The 17,586-nt window shown below is 45.6% G+C and overlaps 1 protein-coding gene across 2 annotated transcripts in view; it reads right to left on the bottom strand.

The window, feature by feature from the left end:
- Positions 1–267: 267 nt before the first annotated feature.
- The window catches only part of MSLN (mesothelin), a 28,495-nt gene continuing 11,176 nt past the window's right edge, over positions 268–17,586 (bottom strand). For both annotated transcript variants that reach the window (XM_034065464.1, XM_013128032.3), the window contains 27 exons: positions 16,808–16,848; positions 16,222–16,243; positions 16,086–16,113; positions 15,556–15,640; positions 14,445–14,606; positions 13,831–14,033; positions 13,342–13,433; positions 12,735–12,865; positions 12,036–12,157; positions 11,465–11,636; positions 10,954–11,169; positions 10,676–10,846; positions 9,540–9,686; positions 9,343–9,392; positions 7,266–7,386; positions 6,888–6,973; positions 6,178–6,307; positions 5,866–6,056; positions 4,952–5,042; positions 4,403–4,514; positions 3,994–4,178; positions 3,080–3,226; positions 2,749–2,882; positions 2,134–2,261; positions 1,448–1,542; positions 987–1,176; positions 268–817 (listed from right to left, as the gene is read on the bottom strand). In XM_034065464.1, the coding sequence (XP_033921355.1) occupies positions 723–817; positions 987–1,176; positions 1,448–1,542; positions 2,134–2,261; positions 2,749–2,882; positions 3,080–3,226; positions 3,994–4,178; positions 4,403–4,514; positions 4,952–5,042; positions 5,866–6,056; positions 6,178–6,307; positions 6,888–6,973; positions 7,266–7,386; positions 9,343–9,392; positions 9,540–9,686; positions 10,676–10,846; positions 10,954–11,169; positions 11,465–11,636; positions 12,036–12,157; positions 12,735–12,865; positions 13,342–13,433; positions 13,831–14,033; positions 14,445–14,606; positions 15,556–15,640; positions 16,086–16,113; positions 16,222–16,243; positions 16,808–16,848 (3,347 nt within the window). In that variant the 3' untranslated portion in view covers positions 268–722. The remainder of the gene's footprint in view (positions 818–986; positions 1,177–1,447; positions 1,543–2,133; positions 2,262–2,748; positions 2,883–3,079; positions 3,227–3,993; positions 4,179–4,402; positions 4,515–4,951; positions 5,043–5,865; positions 6,057–6,177; positions 6,308–6,887; positions 6,974–7,265; positions 7,387–9,342; positions 9,393–9,539; positions 9,687–10,675; positions 10,847–10,953; positions 11,170–11,464; positions 11,637–12,035; positions 12,158–12,734; positions 12,866–13,341; positions 13,434–13,830; positions 14,034–14,444; positions 14,607–15,555; positions 15,641–16,085; positions 16,114–16,221; positions 16,244–16,807; positions 16,849–17,586) is intronic.

Raw genomic sequence — 17,586 nt, 5'->3', positions numbered from 1 at the left:
CTGGCTGCACTGAGGCTTTTCTGGACAGAAATTCCTAATGAGTGATAGGGAAAAAAGCCTTGAAAAACCTTACACAAAGTTCTTCTCCCCTCCCCATGAGGAAGCTGAGAACAGCCTCAGCTCTTGAGGGCTGAGCAGTCAACACCAAAGGAAGGTAACAGGTATGCCTGGGGTTTCTGGCCATTTGGACCAGTATCTGCAGACACAAAGGTGCAGGGAGTCTGAATGAAGACAAGACAACAGCAACTCATCCGTTTGCTTCTGGCATTTTTTACTTACTTCCATTATTTATTTACTATCAGCTGGAAAACTTCACTCCCACTCAGAGGTCTTGGCAGTGGCAAGGGAGGAGGCTCTTTGCATGTTAACAATTATATTGCTCAGAGCAGCCAATTTGATCACCCTTAAACCCACCAGGGTTGTGCAGTGAGATACTGACATCATTTGTGCTGTGGTGTTATGGCTGGGGCTTACCTGGGCTTGGTCTGTACAAAAGGCAAAGATCCTGTTCTGAAGAGTCTGAAGTGCTCCCTTCAGACACAACACTGTTTTTCCAAGTGATTTGAAAGACAAAAGTACCTAAAAGTGAACCCTGGGCTGCAGGACAGTTGCCTGCTAGCACTGAGCACCCCCTCACCCCCTCAGGCATGGCTGTCCCAACAGGCCTCAGAGCAGGTCATAGGCTGGTCCTCCTCATCTTGCTTTCTTTTGAGGGGAGACTTTCAAGAGAAGACCCACATCATCAGGAAACTGGTAAGTAGAGCAGGCAGGAGGTGGAATGCTGAGGCCACAGTACCCAGAGAGGCTGAGGATGGTACTAGAGGAAGAAGAGGGGCATTTGTACAAAGAAATCAATGACTGAACCATTTCCCCATGGCAAAAAACATGTCTTCATGCCACATCCAGGGAAGCCCTTTGGCTTTTTAACTATAGGAAATAGCCACCCCTAATAGCACAACACTCAGAGGCTCTACCATAATACTCACACTGAAATTTGGGTGTGACAAGGTTGATGTAGCCTTCTTGTGTTCCCCCAGAGAGTCCAACATGCAGTTTATCCAGTTCAGATTGTTTCTGCCTCTGGACCCACTCCCGGATGGGAGAGGTTGTCTGCCATTTGCTCAGGTCACCAAGATGCATCCCCAGCAAGCCCTCAACCTCCAAAGGTGTCAGGCTCTAGGAGTCAAAAAGCAAGAGTTAGAGGCATAAAGCAGGAATGGAAATAATAGCTCTGCCCAAGAGCCAGATGGGGTTTCTATTAGCAATGTGCAGAACAAGGAAGACCAATTTGTGGTGAGTGGTTTCAAATGGGATAATCTTCCCTTAGGCAGGGGAATGAATTTGATGGAGTGCCTCCTGATTTACTCCAATGGACACGCACAACCAAAATCAGCTGCTTGGCACAATACAAATGCAAGGAGCTAAACAATTTCAAGGTTCAGCTCACCATCAAAGAGTCTCTTCTTAGCTTCATAAAAGTACTAATGTTCATGTTCACGTTGTCCTTGCTTAGAGCTTTGATATCTGCAGGAGGAGCAGCCCCTGGGACCAGAAAGAAAGTAGATCAGAGCATGGAGGACAGCATCACACAAGCAGTGCTGTGCATCTGTATAATATGAGTTATGAGCATGGCTCCAGAACTTATTAGGCTGGGCCTGCTAAGAGAGTGAATCCCAACTGTAAAATACATGGATGCTACTTCATTTTGCTGGAGGTTATTATTGTGTTGCCATTAAACCCATCTGTGACAATGCCAGATGCTAGGCAGAAGGTTAAGGAGAGTTTGCTCAGGCTGTGAATAAATTCTTGGCTTAACAGGGAAGAGTATAGTTTGTGACATGGAGAAGGGCATTAGCAGCTTGATTTCTTATGGATGTAAGCAGATCTTACCCATCCCAGAAGTCACGAGTTTGATTTAGGGTTTGACTGGGATAGTCTGACAATAGATTTGGGTGACTTTCAGTCAGGTAGGGAATCTTTCAAGAGTATTTTATGCCACCTACATGCTGGAAAGGACTGAAACTTCTAACAAGTTGGCTTTGACAGTTCCCAAATCTTGGGTGTATTAGTTACTCATTCAGCTTCTGGCTAAGGCTTCTCTCTTTTCCTGTAACATACTGCTCTTTCACATACCCAGATACGGTTCAATAAGCTGATAGTAAGCAGGTGAACGTCGCTGGTCTGAGAAAGCACTTTTTGCTTTAGCATACAAGATCTCTTTTGTGAGCTCTGAACAGGCTGAGGGATTCAGAGATGCCAGTCTGCAAAACAAAGATGATTTAGGAAGAGAAAACTTCAACTGATGTCCATTTTTAAGTATTCTGAGTATTTCTCTGTGATTCTCTGTATAGGAAAGGTGACTCCCTATTCCCAGTAGATGGAAGGGGTATGGACAGAAGCTAAGAGAAAAAACACAACGTCTTAGCCTCCTGCTCAAAATGATGCGTCTTCTAAGCTATGATGGTTCTGATGGTGCATAAGTGTGTGTGTGTTTGCAAAGATGTAGTTAATTTCATTTACAGTCTTTTGAAGGACTTTAAATTCCATTATGTTAACTCTCTTTTGCCTCTAGATAAAAGCATGCATGCAGACCACATCTGCTGTCAGCTGAGCTGCAATAAAGAACACACACAGAGCAGGTACTAAGTTGCTTCCTAGATTTCCTTTCACCAAGTGAAAAGGAAAATGCACTTGCTGAGGGGAAAATGCTTTTGCATAAACACAAGAGCATCACAGTATTTCACTTACTTCAAGCTGTTGGAGTCTATCATCTGCAGCTCCGTCTCATTTAGCAGGCACACATATCTGGTACCAATTGCATTCAGAGCAGTGACATTCAAGGGGTTTCCCAGGTCAATGTATCGTTTGATTATTACTGAAGCCTAAAAACACATTTGATTTTAACTTGGTTTCAACCCCAAAAGAAAAAAGAAATGCAATAATTACAATAATAAAACCAAATCATTTCCAATCTATTAGTGTGGCCTCAAGGATGGGGCAATCACCTTTGAGCCCACTAAAGCAGCAGCTCCCAAACCAGAAAGCAAACATAGGCAGTAAAGCAAACCCAGCTTCCTACCTGATCATCATGGGGCTTGTTTCTGAGCAAGGCAGCCAGTGTGTCAGCTGAAGATATCTTCCATTTGGAAACATCCTCAGGGGTGACAAAATCAATGAGAGAGTCCAGTTGGTAGATCAGATTTTCAGGATACCCATCAGGATACATCTGTGGAAAGACTGTTGTTATTGCTATGAACACCCATTATCATGTCTGTGTTTATGAATATATGCTCTGCAAAATTAACATGGAAAAGCCCAAAAGGTCTGCAAGGAATAAGAAACCAAAGCCAGTGAGGTTGCATGAGCACATCTGTCCTTTTTCTGCTTCACAGCTCTAGCAAGCAGGTCCTGGGGGAAGGACCAAACCCAAAGCACTGTGAACTGGCTCAACACAGATCTGAGTGAGCATTAGTGAAGGCTAATCTAATACTGGGAGGATAATGATTATTCCTCCTCCACTTGGCTGGCACTTACAAGAGCCCCTCTGGATATTACATCCAATTTTGGGCTCCCTGGCACAAGAAAGACTTTGCCAAAGTCTAGGAGAGACCAGCAAGTCTAGCACAGAGCGATGCTGGATGGGGGCCAGTGAACACGACATACAAAGGGGGGCAGTGGGACTGAGGGAGGTGGGAGTTTTAGTCTAAAGAAGAGATTAGGCAAGGATTTTATTACTATCTTCAATTATCTATTAGGAGATTATAGTGAGGATGGAGCCACACTCAGAGGTGCACAGTGAAAGAAGGACCAACAGGCAATGAAAAGTCTGATTAGATACTAACAAACGTATTTTTGCAGTAAAGATGGACAAATATCGGAAGAGGAGCCCAGACACATGGTAGTCTCAGTCCTTGGAGATACTTAAGTTCAAGTGGACAAGCCCCCGAACAATCTAATCAGGAGATAAATGGACCTTCTTCAGCCTGGCATTACCTCATCCAGATGCTCCTTCAGCACAGCCAACTGCTGAACACTGAAGGCATAGGTCAGCATCTGAGGGAGATGATTGTCCAGAGAGACGTTCTTCAGGCAAGCACGTAACTCTCCAGGTGTGTAGTTAAGAGGCATCATGTAATCTTCAAGAACACTCTCTGTTATCTGCTTCCCAGCTGGGCAACCTGTTGAAGCAATCACCAACTGTGCTCAGTGTTAAATCCTTGTGCTTCAAAGCCTTGAATGCTCCCTTGTGGAGAGGGACAGGTTTACACTCCTGGCACCACCCTCCTCGTGGGTGACCTGCCACCCAGTGTTTCATAGCTCAACTCAGTCACATGTAGGGACACCCACAAGCACTAGGGTCAACCCTGACACCAGGGGAATAGATCAGAGAGAGCTCTCATACCATCAGCACGCTTATGCCTGGTAGGCAGGAGTTCTTCAACAACAGTGCCCAGCTCTTCCCTTGACAGAGGTGAATCACGTGCAAAGTTTTCCAGCCAAACAATGAAAGCATTCTGCAAGGAAGAGGTTTCATCAGGGGGCTATTGCAACCCTGGGTGTTCCACCAACATAACAAGTAGCTACTCAGACAATAAACATCAATAAAGTATTATGGGCAGCAGACCTGCTGCTAGAGATCATTCCTTGGGAAACCAAAAGCAACTTTCTAAATGCTTAGACTCATATCCCACAGCCCATAAATGAATCTACCCCCTCACAAAGTACTGTATAGAGTTATTACTGCTTTCCACCTCTGGCCCTCTTCCAGCAGTTACAGGAAGAGGATGACTGTGATCTAGATTTGCAGTTCCAGGCTGCCATCCTCACATCTCCTAGACCATCAATCCCCTTTGGCACCATACTGTTAAATGAAGACACTACTGAAAACATACAGGCTGAACAACTCCCATTGTATTTCTTCCATACTGCAGGACCCGTTATGAATACCCACCTTGGGAATCTGCTGCAAGATGCTGTGATCAAATACAGGAATCAACCCACTGAGCTCATTCAAGGTGAAAGCTGACCATGCTGCAGGAGGTCTGCATACAAGAATTAACAGGGATTAGTTTTCAAGGAAGAGCCAAAGAAGGGAAAAAACCCACCTTAAAGGCTGCCAGGATTATGCCCTTGTAGCATTTGTACTTAAGAGAAGGTAAGATTTAAATCCTAAAACATCTCAATCACTTTCTGTTACACACAACTTCATTCCAGCAGAGCAGGAGCAATTGACAGGAACACAAACAAGGGCAACTAGATGAGAAAATGGCATTTAACAAATACATTGTTTTCTTAAGCATGAAAACCAAAGAATGTTTATCACTCACTATTGCCCAATTCAGTGCCAAGATCTCAGGGCATCTGACACAGGAAGGGAAGATATTTGGCTCCCTGGAGCATGTCTCTGTTAGATACAGCCTGGGATTCACCAAGCATCTGTCAGTTCAACAGGTAGAAACAGATGCTTTCTGAAAGCCAGTGGCTGACAAACAGCCAGGGCCACCTGTGTCCATCAGGACAGGGAAGTCTGGTTAATCACAGGATGGTTTGGGTTGGAAAGGACCTTAAGATCATCCAGTTCCAATGCCTTGCCATGGGCAGGGATGAAAATCAGACCAAAGGAAAGGCTTTTATAACTAGAGCAGGTAAGACACAGAAGTGAATGCATTTCTCAGTGGAATTCCAGCCAAACCTTTCAGCTGAAAGGAGTAAAAATAAAGCAATGTAAAAGACCCAGTATGAAAGTCAAAAGCAAGGAATTATTCCAGTTTCCTACCAAGCTGGTTGGCTGGAGTTCACCCAGGTCTTACCAGGACAATGGTTTTAAGGGAACTGTTTTGCTGATGCCAAAAGAAAAGTTCATACCCAAACGTAGTGTTACCACTGCTGATGATGCTCCTAATGGCCTCTTCTTGGTCAGGCAGGAAAGAGTCACACTTGTTTAACTGCTTCAGCAGGTTCCCACCAGAACTCGCAATGTATTCTCCACCCAGGTCACAGACCAGATGTCCCAGAACCTCTGCATCTTCCTCAGTTACTCGTGTGCCAGGAATTCTCTGAAATAACACAAGACAGAGGCATTGAACACAACTGGCTGCCACTGTAGAAGAGCATTCTTGCTCCTGCTGCCAGCTGAGAACCCCAAGTTCTCCCCAGGCTTGTCCCCTGATCACGTACCAAACATGCTAAAGCTTCCAGGAGCAGTTGTTTCCGCTGGGATGATTCTCTCTGCAGAAGATCCAGGTTTGCTTCCCCAATATTAGCAAAGTACTGCCTGCAGCTTCCTGTTGCTGCATAGTCTGAGGGACTAGAAAGACAAATACACCGTGAATTGTAGTGAATGGTATCAAAGAGCTTCAAGGCTGTTCGACATAGACTGTATCCAATGTAACATCCTCCACATTTGCAGACTAAATTCTACGAATTGTTCTTCCCAATGTTCCCAATCCACATATTGCAAAAATCCAGTTTCACCTCCAGGAATCTGTTGTGAAACACATCTCAAAATTGTTTAGGATCTGGATATGGAACCACAGGGGGTGGCTACTGGAACAGAGAAATCCACTCTATTGTTTCCTTTGATGTTGTAAGTGAAAGGCACATTCACAGAGGCCAGAAAGAACTAAAACTGCACACTGGTTTCATACCCAGACATACTTTAAAAGAGCTTCAAACTGTTTGTATTAATATGATGGAATGCCTGAGTCTGAAAGGACCTTAAAACCTATTTGAAAGCTTTCTGCAACCTGATTTTACCCCTGTAAGGAGGCCTGGACAAGTTTAAAATATATATCAGATATGAAACTGTCATTACCAGCTGGGCTATAAACTAATATCTCTTTTTCCCCACTAAGTACCAAGGCAACAACAAAAACCACAGCAGTTACCTTAGAAACAGCAAGAGGTCTTTGGGATATCTGTCTAAATCCTCAGGAATCCCATGCAGTGTCACCATCTTCACTAAGCAATTCAGCTGGAACGACACCACAGTTCATGTCAAAGGAAGCAACCAGCATGAAGATAGAAAAGAGTGTAAAGGTTTTACTCTGCTCCAAAGACAGAAATCAGAGGGTTTCGTTCCTGAGAAACCAGCTGGGGTTTGACTTCTCCCTTCAGGGATATTTACAAGTGTGGGATGGAGACCAAGGACCAGCTCCATCTGTTCCAGTCCCTTAAGCTCCAAGTGTGTTTGCTTTTGCTGAACAATCCTCACTGCTATCTGCATGACAACATCAAACATGGCATCCTGAAACACAGCAACTGACCTGGTCCTCTCCTAGCTTGACATTCTTCTTCCTCATGACTTTGGCCAGCTCCTGAAATCTTTGTTCTCCCACATCACTGGCAGCTGCACATGTGAAGCCTTGGAGGACTGACTGGGAAAGCCTGAACAGAAGGCAGATCAGAAGGACAAGGATAAATACAGCAACCACAAGCCTCCCACATTCCCAAAGCTTAATGCACTCCAAACTCCATCCCCTCAAAATTGTTAGTCTTGATCTGTGTGGGAGATGAAGAAGACATCACTGGTCAAATAAACATCATCCAAAGACTCATAGTGGAAGTGGAAATGCAGGGACAAACTCCCCACCCCAGGCAGTATCCATGTATCCCAAATACAGGATCACACTCCCCGCTGTGTTTTCAGTCCATGCCACACACTGAAAGTGACGTGGAGCTGTGTGGATCCTCATCACTGAACAGTCTGCAGTCTGGGAGGGCTCAGGGAGAAGTCCTTAAAACTTTCATTGTTTTCCATATGGAAAAGCTTCATGAAATCAGCAGGCCACCAGTGTTGACTCCATTGTTTTTGCAGATATATATAATGGTTTTCATTTCTTTCTTTCTCTTCTCTTCTCTTCTCTTCTCTTCCTCGAGCAGGCAACTTCCCTGCTCGAGAGCACACCTTTCACAAGCAGCTGCAAACCCACATCCAGTCTCCTTTAACCCGTCACATCACTACAGTTTTCAGTTCCCGTTTCTGCCCCATGGAGGGGACGGTCCCATCCCTCCATGCCATCTAGATGCAGCAAATGCAGTTGCACTGGGACAAAGAGGCTTTTTTTAGCCACTCAAGCAGAGGCACTGTGGTACACAGCCACCCTCTGCTCTCATTTACACAAACATAAAGGCAGAGCATCTGGCCATGTGTCACAAGTCTTTAATTACATGATCGAGCTTATCTTAAATATCTATTTATTGACAGTTGTAAGTAACACAAGATTGCATTCTCCCTGACAAACAGCGCACACACAAAGGGAAGTTATGATTACATATTCAACCTAACGCTGTCTTATGCCATCTTTCGATTGCTTAACTTTGCAACCTTTATGCGATATTAATGTAGGCGGCCTCATCCCTCCCTCCACCTTTGCAGTTTGCTCTTGAGTATCAAGTTCATTTGAGCATTATTCAGTCATGGAGAACCAAAGGAGATATTTTTCCCCCCTATAATCAAGGTTTTTATCCTAATATCCTTTTTTTTGACCCGGAATTATGCTTCTTCAGCCAGCATCAGGCCCGAAGCAGCTTTCGCAATAGCAAACACTGAGCAAAATCCAAATGGTTGAGAAAAATAATACATAACCATTGACAGAAATAGCACCAGAAACGTGTCATGTGCAGTTAGCTGAGAAAATAGCCCCTTGGTTTTCAATTTACCCAACCTTTTCCTCCGTGAGGAACAACAGACTGCTCCGGGATGGGGTCATGCCTCAATGTGTCAGCAGCATCCCCGAAGTACAGGATAACTATGGATACAAACTACAGCTTCCTTTGAGTCCTCCCTCCCTGAGGATTATCAGATGAGTCGCAAACTCCTCAGAAGTGATAGCATCACACCAGGAGACAGTGCTGGGAATAGCAAAGCAACACCAGAACCCATGGGCTGATGTACTCAGGAAGGAACATGCTCCCACTGCACCCCAAAATTCCAATGACAAAAGAAACACAGGTCCTGCCAGCTGCAGGCACATGAATCACAGAATCTTTGTCAACAAGAGTTGACAAAGGACATAAACCAGCCCCACTGAATTTAATCTCTGGAATAGCACTGTGGAAGACTGATACATGAGAAATGCCTCCCCCGAGGCAGTCAGAGCAAGGTTCCAGATGCAGTCTGAGCCAGCAGCATCATTTCAGAAAGCAAGTGTGGCTTATGGGTACATTTCACAGCTGACACCCTGGTAAGTCTTGATGCCATGTGCCTGTGTTTAGGTTTGCATGATATTTCCCATCTGTTGTTAGGGATTCAGTATGATGGTACCAAATGTACCAAAGGAAACATGGAAATTGCAGTGAAAGCAAACAAAAACAAGGGAAAAGGAGGAACTAAAACAGTACCTGCTGAAGTCAGGCTCTGTCTTTATCACATCACTGAAAAACATGGCAGCCTGTGAAGCAAAGCAGAGTGTCAATGGTTTACCATGTTCCTCTGCAACATTCACCTGTAATCTCAGACAGGTTTGTAGACTCACAGCTCTGTAGAGCCCAGGGCTGACACTGATGGGTAAGGAGAGGACAAGCCTCCAGCATATTACCTGTTCTCTCGTCCACGTTTTACTGTTGATATCTTGAATATTTGGCTTCTCCTCCTCAAAAACCAGCAATGCTTTTGGAATGTAACTGGCCAGAGCATCAGGGACATATTTAACCAGGTCAGCTGGGTGGTGGACACTGGAGGAAAGCTTCAAAAAGAAAACCAAACCAAACCAAGATGGATCATTCAAACACTGTTGCTAAAATGAACAGCCACTGGCAAAGAAGTGACAAACTGGATCAGCAACCCCTGCTGATCATCTGGCTGTTTCTGAGACCCAACACTGTGAAATATATCCTGTTTGACGTAATTCATCAGACCAGAAGAGCTGCTTGGAGCTACTACCTGGAGTCCTGATGAATGGGAACAATCTCTCACTTATCAGTTTCCCACTTCCTGGCTTTATGCCCTAAAAATGTTTAACAGCCAGAAAGGAGGAACATACCTGTCTTCTCTGCCAATGCAAACTATGTCTCAACTTGGGAAGGCACATTACAGAATAATCTTGTAGTGAATGAGATGTTATTTCCCTAATGCTTCACACTGCATCGTTGCCCCAGAACATGCCATAAGCAGGGCCTCTGGTGCCAAACACAGCTCAGAGTCTTTCCTACCAGAGGGAGGATGAGTAACAACAAACTTGAATGGTACACATGCAACTTGAAGGGTAAAGTCATGGTGAGATGAAAGGCAAAGGGGTTTCTACATCCTACAGGATCACATGGGGGATGAATCAGTGCATTGCTGAAAGATCAGTCTACTCTAAAAGGGACTTTCTAAACCACCTTCACTTCTCACAGGTTCTTGCTCCAAACCATGGCAATATCCTGTCTCTGAGAACATCTTTTCAAGTCAGTGGGGAGCAGTTTATGGGATTACCCCATAAAGCAACTGTCCTTTTTGCCCTTGTCTCCAAGAGGCCGGGCAGGACACGCTGGCTGGCAGCCAAAGACGTGACACAAGCACAGTGATAGTGACTTGAGAGGTTTGTCCTGCTGCACACTCTGTTTAGCAATGACAAATACCCCAAGGGAATGCTGTCTGGGTGTGTGTCAGTGCCTGGCCCCAGGTAACTGCTGCTCTCGCTGTGAGTCACTGAAGCTTTGATCATTTCTGATGCCTGAAAAGTGACTTCACCTTTTCCACAAATGCCATTTTCAGATCAGAGGGCAGGGGCAGCATCTGCTCAACAAACTCAGGCAACTTGATGGCTTCCAAGATCACTTCTGAAGACAGGCTTCGAAGCATGCTGCTGTTGAGGCCAGCCACCAAGCTCCCCAGCTTTGCCAGGCTCTGTCCATCCGTGATCTGAAAGGGAATACATGCAGGGATAAGTACCTGAAGCACCAAACCTCACTTGCTGGCAGCTACCTCTACCAGGTGTGAGGAGCATTTGTGGACCTTATCCTTTATACCTGATAGCCAGAGCAAAGCAGTTTGTTGATAATGGTGCTGGACTGCTCAGCACTCCAGCCACGAACTTTACCCAGGGCAGAAATAGATGCTTCAAGGTCTTCATCCCTGATGCTGTTTTCAATGCTGGATATAGACAGCCCAACTGCAGCCTGGCCCAATCCACGTAGGATTTCAGGAGGGAAGTGCTCAAACTTTCTCACCAGAGAGGATGCAACCTGAAAAGGCCCCACATAGACAGAGAAGTCAGAGAAGCAATGAAGTGAGCCTGTTTGATGCTACAGCCTTTGGATGTCCTAAGGCACTACTTTCTGCCTCAAACTTGTGTGATGCCTGTTGATGGATTGCCTTCCCCCTGGGAATCTTCAGATTAGGAGACATCAGCCAGATGCCACAGTAAGAACCACAAGATGACCTCCAGGAGTGTACACAAGCATGTACATGAATCCTCAATCTCACAGGTTTTGCATAGGTGAATGGAGAACTGAGGTGCAAGGCCAGACAGGACCTTACCTGCAGTTCCTCTGCTGTCAGGGAGGAGGGAGCTCTCTCTCCGGTTATTCCTCTGTGTGTCTGGTTCAATGGGCAGTTCTTGGTGATCCTCTGGGCCAAGCTCAAAGCATCATCTCTGCTCAGGTTGCTCACTGCAGAGGGGCTCAGGTAGCAAACAAGTCTGTCTGGGAGGCTGAAAGTGGGAGACAAGAAGGGGAAGTTGCCAGTATGATAAAGAGTGGCTCTGTCAGATCTTTCCTTTTTACAGAAGGAAGCTCTTTTCTAGTGCACATCTCCCCTGATCCATTTTAGCTCTGATGTTTCTGTTCAGAGAGCACTGCTGTGTCATTCAAAGTACCAAACCACTGCAAGCCATTAGCTGGTAGCTACTGCCTGACAGTCATTACCCAAGATGTGGAACTTGTGGTCTGGCCCTCCCCAAGATCAAGTGCCATGCAATTATTTGAGGAACAGAAAAAGGCTTTAGAGATTTCATAGAAGCAGGCATCAAAATCACCACTCAGGGGGGTTTTGCCAAGTCACAGTATGATGCTAAACTAAATCAGGTGGATGATCAGGTCAGGTCCTGTACCTTGATAAAGGAAAACCAGGTCCAGAGGTCAATAGTGAGGTATAGTACAGAGCTGTCTCCCGGAGCAAGGTGAGGTTGCTGATCATCTGTATATTGACTGGATCCCTCGTAAACCTTTGAAGCTGGTATTGACATAGGAAACAAACAAAATTAATTTAGATGGATACTGAAATCCTGACAATCATTTTGGGACAGTTTGAACAAAGCTCACTTCAAGCAATAAAGGCTTTTTCACCAGCTTTAAAGTTATGAGGAGAGTAATCTTTTGGTTTCAAGTAATACACTGGGACCTTGTTTCCTTTATCTTTGCATTCTGAGGGCATGTAAACCTGTCTCTGACTTCTGTAAGGCACAAAGGTGGCAATGCTGCTAGAGAGGCCCTGCCTCTGCAGCACCACTCACACCTGGTACAGTCATTCACCAAACCAGGCCCAGGCATTGGTCCAGTCTTGAGGTTGCTCCTCTGATTGACTCCAGTTCATCTTCTGCACAATTACTTATGTGAAACCAACTTGTGTGCAGGTAACTCATGCCAAAAATCATGAAGGGGGAAAAATAAGAACTGAAGTGACTGTTTGCCATAAATAAACAAGAGAAATATTCTTGCTGGCAGCATCTCCATGAATTTTGGCCAGGGCAGGAGGACAACCCCTAGGCACTCTGCACACTTCAGATTCTTCATCACTACAATGCACTTACTGTTGCTTCATCACCAAAAAGCTGCAGGTCTCCAACAGTAGCATGCTCCAAAAACGATCCAAGATAATTTCCAAACCAAGCAGTGGAATTCAGACCTGGAATGGCTGCATTGTAGCATTTCTGGTTTGCTTCTGCAAAACAGGCAGACAGCATAAAATTAGACTTGCACTGTATCAGGAACTCAGGGGAGACTGTGGGTTTCCAAATGCGGAACAGACTTCAGTCTTATCAGAGAACTCAGTCAGCAGGGAGCTGCCAAGTGCCTCTGATCACACATTAAGCTCAAATCCATGTGTTTGTGCATTCAGATTACAAATGCACACAGGACAAGACAGATGCCTCACTCTTTCACAGCCCTTCAAACATTTCATCACCAGTCTTCAGCTCTCAGAATCAAACCTTGCACTGTTCTTTCACAACAAAAGCAGTAAATGCCATCTGCAGAGGTTGTAAGTCAGCATATACAAATCCTGGATTAATAGTCTTCAGACAGGGAAAAAGACTCCTGATAACCACTTATCACTGTCATATTCCCACCCCATTTCTATGGAAAAGACAATATACTTAATGCATTATGTTGTTTCTTAAAGAAAATCAAGTCATTTACCATCCTGGATGAGGTAGTGTTTGATCCCAGCATAAAGATTCCTCTGTTCTTCCACTGGAAGGTCAGAATATATGCCATTCAGGGCAGCAACTCTAAAGATGGATAAGAAAAGCAGACATCTCAAACACAGCTGAAGTCAAATCCACCCCTGGCAGGGATGGAAGCTCACAGAAGTGGCTGTAACTTGGAGACTGATGTTCTCAATGACTTCTCAAAGCTACCAGTGTGACTGCCCTTCCCAACAGCCCCCACAGTCATTTGGCACTGCTTTGGAAACACAGTGCTATTATCATTGCACACACATTGACTGACATAGAGGACCAGTTACAGAGTCAGTGGGGGTGTTACAAAGCTTCTGAGAGACCCTACTTGGGCCTGCATCAGCACAGTGCTTACAGGGTTCAGCCCCTAGTGTTGGGAGGCTGCAGTAAGGGCCCCTTTGCTATCTCAGCAACATGGACTGAAATGCTGGTTGTGTTCAGCACTTACATCATTTGAAATGTCTCACAAGACAGGTTTTTGGCATGAAGGCAAGCAAAGATCTTGGGCTTAACCAGGAATGGTTGAAGCCCCTCATGGATCCACTGAGACAAAACAGGGGGGCTGTCAATGTCAGGCACTTCCAACATCTTCTCCCACAGGCCATTAATGAAGATCATGCTCCACTCCAGAGAAAGAGGCACATGAGAAAACTGAAGGCAAGAGAACACAGGAGTTCCAGTGAATATGGACTGCTAAACAAACATGAACAGGAACTCATGGGAATATGAACATTATGGACAGGATCACCCAGAGCAAGGATCCCCTCTGTGGGCAGTGAGTCTTTCATACAGTTCAAGTACAGCCAGCCTGTAATTCCCATTAGAATCCCAGGCCTATGTGGTCACTGCAAGTAGCAGCAGGTATCCTCTGTGAACTCATGCCTATTACTTCTGTTTCCCCAGCTATTTTTAGCAGCACAGAACTCTGCAAAGGTGTTGATGGAGATTTGCTGATTGAAATGGTGCCCGCTTCAAAATAAGATGATGTCAAGGTGAAAATCTAAGGTAATGTTAAAGCCATTAATGCTGCAGGTGAGAAAATACTGGATATGTGATACCCACCTGTTGGCTGAACATGGTGAGAGCAGCTATAAGCTTCTTGGCATCATATTTGGAAAAGAAGAGAACAGAGTATTCTGGATCCACAGCACTGGCAGGCTTAGGGGCAAGGCACATATATAAGGATACAAGGAAATCATCCGGAAGGTCCTGGAGCCAAGCACTCTGAAAGAGAAAAGGCAAATGCTCACAGAAACAATAAAAGGTGTGTCATATTTAGAGATGCTACAGTATGCAATCACCTTCAGGTCTGCATTCAGCATTAAGGTGATGTAACCTGTTGACAGAAGAGCCAGGATAAAGTCCAACATACACTGGCTTGAAACAAGTCTGAACTTATCCAGTTCCAAATGTTGGAGCCTTCTGTTACCTAACCTGTGCTCCCCCAGACAAAGGGTGGCTTTAGAAAGCTTTATTCACAGTGGTTCCCCATCAAACACAAGCCATCTGATCAAAGTGGAAACCTCCACAGGGAACATCCTCACTCCAGAAACAATTCCCAGTGAAACAGAAACAACCCCCCCCCCCCTTCATAACTAATATTAGAAGAAACCACATCTTTTTGTTAGAAACATTTATGGGAAAAATACAAATTGTTGTTAATTCAATTGCAGTTACTGGCAGCAACTCGGAGATAATGGCAAAAGCAGGCAATGAGGTAAACCTGAAGTATTCCAGATGACACTTTCCACACTGCAGTTGTTTCTTATTGTGGTTTACCTCAATGAACCAGGGTTACTTCCATGCAGAAGGTTTGTTTCAATGCCACAAGGCCAGTTTCTAAGAGCCAACTTGGTTTGGAATCTCCTTTGTCCATTTTTAGACTCTAGAGGTTTGGAAAAGCATCCCCCACATCCACACACAGCCCCAGAAAGGTCTCCACTCCTGAGCCTTATGATGTGGAGCATGTGTTGTCTGGGAAGGTGACACAGCCACAGCTGGATGGTCCCCGAGTGTTTGACCTCATCCATTCTCTCTGTCTTGCAAGGAAAACCTTGACAAGGCTTTGGCCACTCCACAGCCAGCAGTGGGACCGCTTTTAAGCCAAAAGATAGCACTATTGCCAAGGATAACTAACCACACTAACCCAGGAAAAGAAGGGGATTGCCATTACCTGTGCACAGGCATATTGACCAAAAGTGAAGCTGCAGGGGGAGGCTCGGCCATGGGCTACCTCAAGAAGCATCTCTTGGCTGATCCTGGTGGGGAAAAAAGCAAACTTGTTGGCACCATTTGGGAGCAGGGAGAGGATTCTCCTAAGTTGTTGACCCTTAGGCAGAAATCAAGCTCAATGTAAGCTCAAAGCAGACCTGGTTTGAGTCCTATGACCCCAGGCACTACTCAAGCTAAGCTCAGCACCAGTGCAAGGTTCTGGGAGCAGTAAATCCCCCTGTTCCACGCTAGCTGACATACCAAGGACTTGCCCTGCCTTTCTTTGTCCCTCACAGACCCAGAGCCCCAGGAAGGCAATTTCCCTTCACTGTTTCAATGAGCACAAGCAGATCCCCCCTTGCCCACAGGCAACCCTCTGGCTTTGCAGGGAGAAAGATGCTACACCTGGTTTCAGAGGCTTCCTGCTACCCAAAGTGACATCCCCAACAGATCAGTATTACTCCTAAGGGAATTTGCTGATGGTTCACATACCTTTTCACTGAGGCACACACAGCAGATTCTGATTCCCAAAAAAAGAAAGAGAGACAAAGATAAAGGCATTGTGATAGGAACATGTATACAGAAGTACAGTGAATATTCCTTATGGAAGAAGACCAAAGAAACTCACCATTGACAGGGGAGCTGGAGCACTGTGCCAAAGGAAAGAGAGAAAAGACATGAAATTATCATGCTGTTAATGGTAGCACAACATTATTTGGGATCAGTGCATGCAGAGGAGCACGTCAGCTGCAACCACCTGTACTCAGGTCTGGCCTGAAAACACACAAGTGCTCAGATCCAGAGCTTCCATCTTGCCATCTGCAAAATTCCTATCAGTCCCTGCTCTGTGCTTCCTACAACAGGGAAGTTCAGGGTTATGGGAGTCCTCCATCACTCAGGCATGAAGGCAGGGACTGTTCCCCCATGATTTGAGAGTGGTCAATTGGTGTCACCTTCCTTGGCCTGCCTGGTGATGTGCTTACACTGAATCCCTGCAAAGACCTGGAAAAGCCATTCCCAACCCACCCACTGCTTGGGAGGCAAAGGGGAAGGGCAGTTACCATCCACCTTCATACTCTGGATCTGGCTTGTACCAACTGATTCCCACCAGTGCACTGCTCCCAGGAAAGGGCCCACACTGACCACCAACCCACACACAGTTTGCAAGTAAAGACATGGATGACATGTATTTTGAACACACAGGTTTGCCTTACCAGGTATGTCCCAGCTGAAGAGGCAGCAGTGACCTGCCAACCTGGAAGAGAACGTGCCATGATTTTAGCAGCAAATCCAGGACAAAGCTCATTTCCACAATCCTGCCCCTGTGTGGCTTAATAGGCCCTCAATCACCCATCCCACTATGTTATGTTATTCCTCATTCTTGGCACTAGATTTCACAGCATCCTTTCTGTCAGACCTTTCTGCTGTTCTCTCTTTGGCTCTGTGAGAGCTGTGACTGGGTGAACAGGCACAGGTAACTCCTGAGTTAGTCTGGCAGAGGACAGTGTCTTAGATGACATGAGGGACTGAATGCATCCCTGTCTCCAGAGAGGAAAAGGCAGGGAAAGGGTCTGAAACAGAGAAGGACTCCAGAAATGGTCCTTCTCTCCTAGTATCCCTCATCACCATGGCCAGCCCATGATCAGTGTTCAGCTTGGCTCACCATGCCCATACTTTAAGCTTAACAGCTTCTCCTTGTTTCTTGTGTCCCCATCAACATGTCAGCTGTAGCCAAGCCTCTGTTGTGTTCCATACCTTTTTCCTGCTAAGTCCTCAACTGGATTAAAGTCACCCCATGCTGGAAAGTGGACACAGGTAACAACATGTTACAGCCTCAAGCCAGTCCTGCCCCAGAGCTTGCCAGAAGGAAGCCACGCTGTCACTGCTGGCTCTTAGCAGGTCTTCACAAGCCCTCCCCTCATCTGTTCCTTGTTTCCCAACTTTTACATTGCTGCTGATGACAACTTACATATTCCCTGCCAATGCTGTGCTG

This window comes from Melopsittacus undulatus, chromosome 8 (genome assembly GCF_012275295.1).
Source record: "Melopsittacus undulatus isolate bMelUnd1 chromosome 8, bMelUnd1.mat.Z, whole genome shotgun sequence".
Lineage (NCBI taxonomy): Eukaryota > Metazoa > Chordata > Aves > Psittaciformes > Psittaculidae > Melopsittacus > Melopsittacus undulatus.
Note: the sequence above shows the minus strand (reverse complement) of the source record. Positions and strands in the feature narration are given on the sequence as shown.